The 9,034-nt window shown below is 44.7% G+C and overlaps 1 protein-coding gene across 1 annotated transcript; it reads left to right on the top strand.

Moving 5' to 3' along the window:
• The first annotated feature begins 426 nt into the window (after nucleotides 1–426).
• Nucleotides 427–3,921, top strand: LOC133883900 (probable glycerol-3-phosphate acyltransferase 3). Its single transcript, XM_062323296.1, has 2 exons — nucleotides 427–1,217; nucleotides 2,833–3,921. The coding sequence occupies exons 1-2, from the start codon at nucleotides 501–503 to the stop codon at nucleotides 3,727–3,729; spliced, it is 1,614 nt and encodes a 537-aa protein (XP_062179280.1). The 5' UTR covers nucleotides 427–500; the 3' UTR covers nucleotides 3,730–3,921.
• The last annotated feature ends 5,113 nt before the right edge of the window (nucleotides 3,922–9,034 follow it).

Raw genomic sequence — 9,034 nt, forward strand, 5'->3', positions numbered from 1 at the left:
CAGTAATAATTCTTATACAACCAATATTGATGAGCTACTATTTATGATATATTTTGACTGATGTCTTATGCTGTCTCGAAAGTAAGATCGGCCTAATTTGCAGCATAATCTGAGCCTCTGTAGTACTTGATTGCCCCTGCTAGAAATGCTACCTTAGCGCATTTAGAATATTTTAGGACGTGTTTGAGTTCGCCCACGACGCGTAGGTATCGCTTTGAAATAGAAAACCACGCACATGGTTTTGTTACCTTGACATGTGACATACGCTTTCTTGACACACCATGGCATGCCTGTATATATTTATTATCCAACCAGGGGGGCTAAGTATTCTCCTATTCGCGCCCCTAACCCCACCCAACGAGGACTAGTCAAACTTGGAACGCTTCTCGGCGAGTGATACCGTTCCCTATAAGTAGCGTCTCGTACACGAACGAGGCCTCGCAAGCAAAACCAAAACCAAAACGCGACAAGCACTGAAACACCTCACGTAAAAGCTAGCCATGGTGAAGAAGCCTTCCGCCCTTCCCAGGTCCTTCCTCTCCTTTCGCCGCATCCTCCGGCGAAGCCTCTCTGGGAGGCCCTACCGCCGCACAACGTCGTCAACGGCCAGAAATCCGGCCGCACCACCACAAGACAAGCTGCAGGACATAACGGTAGTGGTCGACGTGGAGGGGTGGCTCTTGAGGCCGCCGCTGTCCACCTTCCCTTACTTCATGCTCGTCGCTGTCGAGGCCGGCAGCTTCCTCCGTGGTCTCCTCCTGCTGCTGCTATACCCGCTTCTTCTGTGCCTCTGCCTCCTAGGTCGTGATCTGCATCTCAAGGCCATGGTCATGGTGTCCTTCTTCGGATTGAGAGAAAAGGAGGTGATTAGGATTTCCAAGGCGGTTCTGCCAAAGTTCTTCCTGGGAGAGGTGGCCATGGAGGGTCTCGAGGCTTTTAAGAAGGCAGGCACGGTGGTCGCAGTGACCGCGGAGTTTCCAAGGGTGATGGTGGAGGGGTTCCTCAAGGAGTACCTCGGCGTCCGTGCCGTCGTCGGTAGGGAGGTCACAGTAGTGGCCGGGCGTTACGTCGGGTTCCTGGAGAATGTGGAGGCGGGCATGGAGAGGGTTGGAGCCTTACTCGAGAAAATGGACGAGATGAGGAGCAAACGTGATGGAGCTGTGGGGCTTCTTGGGGCGGGCAGCAGGATGCACCACGTGTTTTCTCGTTGTTGCAAGGTGAGATTTTGTTTATTACTACTATACATAAATGTTGATTTATATTAATCATCATTTTTTCTACTAGAACTCTACACAACCTAGTCAGAAACAATAGAAGGATCATCTGACAAACGATAATCGATATAGGTGAAATGTTATAATTTTCAATCAATGAACTACATAGTTTAGAACCATATTATATTCTAAAAAAGGTATTCGCAAAAAAATATTATAACAAGGTGCGCTAGTATTTTTTAAGACGGACGCGATAATGAACCATCTTATATGTATGCCGGTTAATTCAATCAGGGTAATTTGGAAATTCCATAAGAATACTTTATTCTGCGCTTTGAATATATAGTTTAGGACTTAAGTGCTCCTTGAGTTGGACTAATAACACACACACGACAATTTTATTTCTAAGTGACCATAACATGGACATATTTTTTTTAAAAAGAAATATCGTCTCAGTTTGTTCCTGCAAAAAAAAACTTTGTACTTACGAGGGGTACATGTGATCCACTGATATTAAGTATTTATTATATTAGGTACGTCCTCATTCTTTGCACGTAGAGGGTTCAACAAATGTTGTGAAAAACTAGATGGAATGTTTCATATTCGCACCTCTTTAATTACTGTACTGAATATGGATCACGGAACCAGGAATTTATTTACTAGGCACCGGCCGGCCTGTCTAGAACACATAGCAAGCAGCTTAGTTATTTTAATATGGTTGTGAACAACAATTGTGCCTCGTATGTACTACATGCATACAAGAGGAAGTTCAATTTATTGTAAGCAAATTGTACCTTTATAGTACATAAGACATACATTTAAACCACATCTTAATAGTCTCAAATGCTCGTAGTCGTAGAAGTATAGCTATATCCATCAAGTTTCAAATCCTGTTGCCGGCTTTGCACAAATTTGTTCGATGAATTGAGAAAGCATGTGCCTCTGTGTAGTCACGGTATTTATCTCCGGCGCAAGGCATGTGCTTGGGTGCACTCGCCTGATGTCAACACTAGTATAAACTGATTCCAAGTGCAAGTGCCAATCAGGGGAAGATTTGCTAAACTGGACTTTGGAGATGGCTTGCTGAAAGGAATATCTGCAGTAGGCAGTGTTTGGTTTGAACTTTGAGCACCCAGGATAATTTCACGCAACTACTGTGAGACATGCATGCTCTTCTTAGTTGAAGTTTGGTGGCAACGATTACCTACCTACGTTCATGCATGTGTCGTGTGGAGTTAATGTAAGTTAGGTAATCAAGCAAGGATATACTAGACCCTAGATCTTAATAAATAAAAGCAAGTATGTTGCTGGTACACCTGGACTATTTTAGGATTATTCTGATGGATTTTTTTAGCAAATTGCATCTCTTAGTTGAGTCAGGTGAAAACGAAAGTATGGAACTATATGTCTTATGTAATATATAATCCAGACTCCAGGAGTAATAAAATGCATGATATGAGTGTAGAATGTTCTAGAGATTAAATGTTTTATACGTGCCACTGTATTTATTCCATGCAAATTATAAATGGCGTACAGCCGTATGTATACTATGACGCTCGTACGCAGTATGCTTCATCTTTTTGGTGAAGCGTACACTAACAGTACAATCTGACTACAGGAGACCTACGCCCTAAGTGAAGCCGACAAGAAGTCGTGGTGGCAGCCCTTGCCGAGGGACAAGTACCCCAAGCAGTTGGTCTTTCACGACGGCCGCCTTGCCTTCAGGCCGACGTTCTTCGCCGCGGTAGCGATGTACATCTACCTTCCCTGGGGCATCTTCCTCGCCGTCTTCCGCAGCGTCGCATTCGGCCTCCTACCCTACCGCGTCTCTATCCCACTAGCCGCACTCACCGGCATGCGCTCCCGCCTTGTCGCTAGCCCGTCACCGAACGCCACGAAGAAGAACCAAGCAGGCGGGCGCCTCTACGTTTGCAACCATCGCACTCTCCTGGACCCGATCACCGTCGCTGCCGGGCTGAACAAGCCCGTGACCGCCGTCACGTACAGCGTGAGCCGGGTCTCCGAGCTGATCGCGCCGATCCACACGGCGCGGCTGACACGGGACCGCAACGAGGACCGGCGGCGCATGGAGGCGCTGCTGGCGCGCGGCGACCTCGTTGTGTGCCCTGAGGGCACAACCTGCCGCGAGCCCTACCTGCTCCGGTTCAGCCCTCTGTTCGCTGAGCTAACAAACGAGGTGACCCCAGTTGCGCTCGAGACGCGCGTCGACGTGTTCTACGGCACGTCCACGAAGCCGGCAGCCAAGTGGCTGGACCCCTTCTACTTCATGATGAACTCGCGGCCGGAGTACCGTGTCGAGTTCCTGGAGCCCGTGGTCACCGCTCCGGCGGAGGGCGAGGTGGGCGGACACGGCCACAGCATCCAAGCGGCCAACCGTGTGCAGAGCGTGCTCGGCGAGGCACTTGGGTTCGAGCTCACCGGGCTGACGAGGAAGGACAAGTACATGATGCTGGCTGGAAATGAAGGTGTTGTGAAAGGTGACGCAAAGAAGTAGGTGTGTTTTACGGGGTCTATGCTTCGTTGTGCAGTTATTGATGTTAGTGTTGGATTCTCTTTTTTTCCCTTTAAACATGAGTCGGTTTGTTGTATATGTTGGGTATATACATGTTTTTTTACTTTCTATTTGTGAAAATTCATGTACATGTTGAAAATAAAAGAAGAAAAGGTTGCAAATTTAGTTTGTGCCCACGCTCATCCAAGCAGTTTGACCATATGGATGGTGAGATAAGGGGCGAAATTAATTGCTGAGAGCTAAATGGGCGACTAGCTAGTGATGATAACTTTGGGGACAATGGTGGCATCCAGTTTTAAATATATTCCATTTTTTTAGCAATTTGTTTCCGTTTATTACATAATGAAAAGGGTATCCCCGCTTTGAAAAAATATATTCCATTTTCATTTGCGGTCACAACATACAATTATTCTTCTATTTTTTGTCTTAGGTTTTTTTACACCTGCACTATTATATATGAAAAAGTAGAGCTAAAAAATATTTGGGCATTAGGACTCGGATCTATACACTAGAGGAGAGGATAGCAAGAAAAACGTCTGAGGCGGTTCAAGTTGAGCACTTGAGTTCACTTGAACAATATATCATCCCTCAAATTTTACAATCAACTCACGTTTCTCTCCTCATCTACTTCTCATCGTTCAGCTTATAAAAATATCATTTATAAAATTCAGTAGAGTTGAAAGGAGAATTACTGACAATTTTTTTCTCTTCCACCAGTGCGACTCCGCGCTAAGTATGTAGCAACTCACTATTTAGGATTCAGAAAAATTGAGGAGATTTAATCACAATTTTTTTCTCTGTTTACCGATGCCCGGCGCGTTTCAGCTTTCTGATGCTATCCACGTTATCTATTGAGCGTGCGCCGTCGGATTAGAGAAGGGTCAGCCGTCGCGCCTTCCAAGGAATCCGCCGAAGCCTGTCGCGTCCTACTCTTCTCTCTCTCGATGGCGATTCTACGGTTTGGGTTCTGGACGCGCGGCGCCCACGGCCTGGTCAACGTGGCCGATGGCGGACTTGGGCCCTTGGCCCTGCTGCTGAGTACCCATCCGCTTGCGACCTGCCCCCAGCCGCCGAAGATCACGAGCTACCTAGGCCGCCGAGGAACCGAGCCGTGGCGGCGCCGCCGCCGCCGCTGCCCTATCGGCCGCGCAATTGGAGGGCGAGGAAGGGTAAGAAGGCGAGGGACGAGGACGCGCTACCCCTGCTGTGGGAGGAGTGTGAGGTTGCCAACGATAAATGGCTCGACAGGCGCATGGTGGCGGACGTTGACGGCGAGGCCTCGGAGTCCCCGGAGGCTGCGGCGGGGTCCGTGCCGACGGCCGAGCCGGTCCCGGAGGTGGTGCTCCCGCCGCTGCGCTTCCAGAAGGAGTGGCTAGCGTGGGCGCTCGCGTAGGAGGCCTTCCCCACGCGCGATGGTATCCTCGCCGACGAGATGGGGATGGGGAAGACCATCCAGGCCATCTCGCTCTTCGTCACCACGCGCCAGCTCCGGCCCCCAGGCTAGCGGGCGGCTGCCTCCTCGGCGCCGCATGGCCCGCCGATGCGGCTGGTGGGGTGAACGTGATCATCTACTCGGTGGTGGCCGTCATCTAGTGGGTTCAGGAGATCGAGCGGCATACCGCCAAAGGCAGCGTGCGCGTGCTGCTGCACCGCGGCGCTAAGCGCGGCACACAGAAGTTCGATTTCGACAACTACGACTTCGTTATCACCACCTACTTCACCATCGAGGCGGACTACCTCACCACCTACTTCACCATCGAGGCGGACTACCGGAAGCACATTATGCCACCCAAGATTGTTTTACCCCAGCAAGATGAAGGTGCACTTGAAAGTATTACGGACCTGATGCCCAGCACACGGAGAAGCAGGCTAAGCAGCAGAGCAAGAAGTGGGGTAGCAAGAAGGCCAAGGGAAAGAGAAGGGGTTAAAAGGACTGTGGTGAGGAGAACGAGGATTTTGAAGAATTGAGCGATGAATTAGGCAGCCAGTCAAGGGGTGAGTCACCTCTTGCACACGGTACGGTGTGAGCAGATTATCTTGGATGAGGTGATTTCTGTGCCTGTTATATTTGGAATTTAATGTTTTTGAGTGATGGTTTATAAGTGCAATTAGATTTGAGAAAGAATTCTGGTTTAGTATACCGGAGGCAAATGGAACTGTTGGTAATCTATACCATTAAGAGGCTATTTTCTTTTCCTGAACTAGATATGCAATTCCATTTCGTGAAGCTCAATGATGCGGCCATTGCTGCCTTTTGGTCAGAAGATTGGTAGGCCAATGCGGGATCACTCATTATTCTTCTTTCTCTTTTCTTTTTTGAAGCTGTTGTCAATTCATGTCCATGTGATGAGCTTCCGATGTGGGTAAGTTAGCTACATTTTGCATCCAGATCTCTACTTTTGCAATTGCACTTTCCTGTTGGAAGTAGCAGTAGAAGTAACCTAATTCAACCTAACTGATATAATAAGAGCTTATGTAAGTGGTTATCCTTAATTGTTTTGTGTCATTACCCTTAGCTCCTCTGAAGTGGTAAGCACTTTCCCAGTATTATATGTTCTGCATCAGGTCTAGATCATAGCAGATCATACACTACTCTATCTAAAATTTAAGAATCATCCCTCTTTCCATTTTATACCCTTTAAATTCTGAAAAATGCCCTGGCTACGATTGCATAAAAAAGTTTTATTTTGTAACACAGGTACAGGTTACTGTATATTTTCTTATTCAGATGTGGAATGGCATATGTTTTTAGTTATCTGTTCATTGTTCATGTCTGGAAATTATATAATTGGGTAAAGCTAGAGATAATGCAAAGACTGCATCTGTGGTGACCGATCTGTCAGATAATGCAAAGACTGGATCTGCGGTGACCAGTTTATTGTGCGTATTTTGATTTGTACCCTACTAAATTTAAGTTGGATTCATTTTGAGATCCCCAATAATTCATTTCCTTTATTTTATTTGCAGGATTGCGTAATTTTGCCCAGGTTTCAGCTTCATATTCAACCAATGTATCTGGCTGCACGCCCACACACCACCTCCTACAAGCTATGCAATTATAGCCTCAATTCTCATCCTGTTCCTTTTTAATTGTCGTGTGATTATTCTTGGGCTGATAATTTTGCTACATAGAGCTTGTGCTTCGTGTATGTGTGACTTCTAATGTAAGAATTGGGATAGCAGAAAACAAATGCTTGGTTGATTTGAGTGCCATTCCAATTTGATTTTAGTCATAAGATAGAAAAGATCATATCTTCCAAGCTTAATAGAAACATTTTTTATATGACAAGGTCTAGACCAATTAGCATTTAACACAAATAAAGATGAATTTTGGCTCTGCAGATAAATTATTTGAAGAGTGATCTGCAATTTTAAAAGAAAAGCATGTTCTCATACTTCAGTATAATTTCACATCTATTAAGCTTATCCATACAATCACTTCACATGTATATTGAAGCTAAACAAATCCTCATCCATCAAGGTCCTGATTTAATTCCCATAAGAAAGGGCCATGGTTTAAACTAAGCGACTACCGAAGGTGATAACCATGGCAATGATGAAATGAACCCTCGAGCATCCAAGAGAGACTCTGCATAAAATACAAAAGCTACAGTAAAATAAGAAAAATTTGGAATCGGATTACTAAATTCTTCTTATATTGTGTTTCTGTTGATTGCGTCACTTGTGCTCTGTATTGATGGTACCAACTTTGATGGTACTAATGTCGATACCCCTACTACCAACAATTGGACTCTGTTGGACTGAGATTACGACTGATCGAATTGATCTGGTGGGAATTGGACACCTTGATATGCTACATGTAGAATTTTGTCAATTGCATGTGTTACCTTACCTGGCATTGATTGTGTTAATTTAATTGCTTAGAAATGCTTTAATTGTCTGTTACCACAATGTATTGCAGTCTCTTCATAACATTATATGGGACCTGAGTGATCTGTGTGCGATCCAGTTATTGGATTTTCAATAATGGGGTAGAATAAGCCGTTCATGATTGGAAGTTCTTCAGTATCAAAGTAAGTCGGCCACTGTCATACATCAAATATGGGCTATAATAAGATTTAGTATCCATTTGCATTTATTGATTCACTTAACGTCATCTCGACGGCTTAACCTGAAGTTAAAAGTAAAAGATATTACTGAGATCTACACCATCATGTTAAAAACCACATACTAGCCTCTATGGTTTGGTGCTTATGGTGATACCAATATATTTACTTATGACCTCGTTTGTTTTAGTGGTGTAAGACCATTTGGAGTATCGTTGTTGATTGCTGGGTATAATGACAATGGCCCATAGTTGTATCAGGTATGTATAAGGAACTACAAGATAGAAACCTTGCTATTTTTGTTCTCATCGTTCTAGCCTCATTTAACATGATCATCCATATCTCATTGACAAGCTGACAAATTGTTCTCATCTATTACCTAGCTGTAACTTATAAGAGATCACCATAATCACTTAGAAAGTGAAAATTTCAACTTTTGGACTAATATTTCACCATCGTACTGTATTTGGGTGTACTTGATAAAATGCAGGATGGCTGACATTGTTGGCTATTTCTTCAGGTTGACCCTTCTCCTGGAAAGCATCAGCTATGGGGAAAAATGTTTCCAATGCAAAAAACTTTTCTTGAGAAGATGTACGCAGAGGCTCGATGCAGCGTACACTAATGTAGATGCTGTTATGACTCAGTACTGCTAATATATTTCTTCCAAGCAGCACATATGTTCGTAAAGCTTCATCTATTTTCCCCGAAGATATATGATTTCACTTGTGCAAATGGGTTTGCATCCATGGAAAACCAGAAAAAATCAAGAAGATCCTAGCACCATCCGCAAGATCAATAAACCAACCCATCACTAATCATATTTGGCGACCGGTCATATAGCACGCTATTTTCTAGATTATCACCAACTCGTATTCATGTGGATCAGATTTTGTTAAGCACTTCCTTTTCTGTCAAAATGCTACAAACAGATCACAAAAATTGGATCCATTGTGGAAACTGAGCAATGATATCCATTGTTTTGGTTTTTGTTGATGAGCTACCAATTAAATGATCCATTGTTTGTCAATAGAAAGAAGGGTAACGCGAGGCCGTGGCGTTCGTCAGTATACATCAGTTTCAGTATACATGTTTCCCTACCCACCCTCATGTCGGATCAATGCCTCCTTCCCCTTCAAGCACAATTACTTTAGGTTCAATTACAAAAATATGTGTACGATAATTAGACCACCAAGTAAATTCGTTTCCTGCTGTTCAGG

This window comes from Phragmites australis, chromosome 11, assembly GCF_958298935.1.
Source record: "Phragmites australis chromosome 11, lpPhrAust1.1, whole genome shotgun sequence".
Lineage (NCBI taxonomy): Eukaryota > Viridiplantae > Streptophyta > Magnoliopsida > Poales > Poaceae > Phragmites > Phragmites australis.

What these genes read in the sequence shown, in the direction of transcription:
- LOC133883900 (XM_062323296.1), top strand. Translation starts at nt 501, where the DNA reads ATGGTGAAGAAGCCTTCCGCCCTTCCCAGGTCCTTCCTCTCCTTTCGC. An exon ending in TGTTTTCTCGTTGTTGCAAG is followed by an intron (nt 1,218 to 2,832) that starts GTGAGATTTTGT and finishes ATCTGACTACAG; the next exon opens with GAGACCTACGCCCTAAGTGA.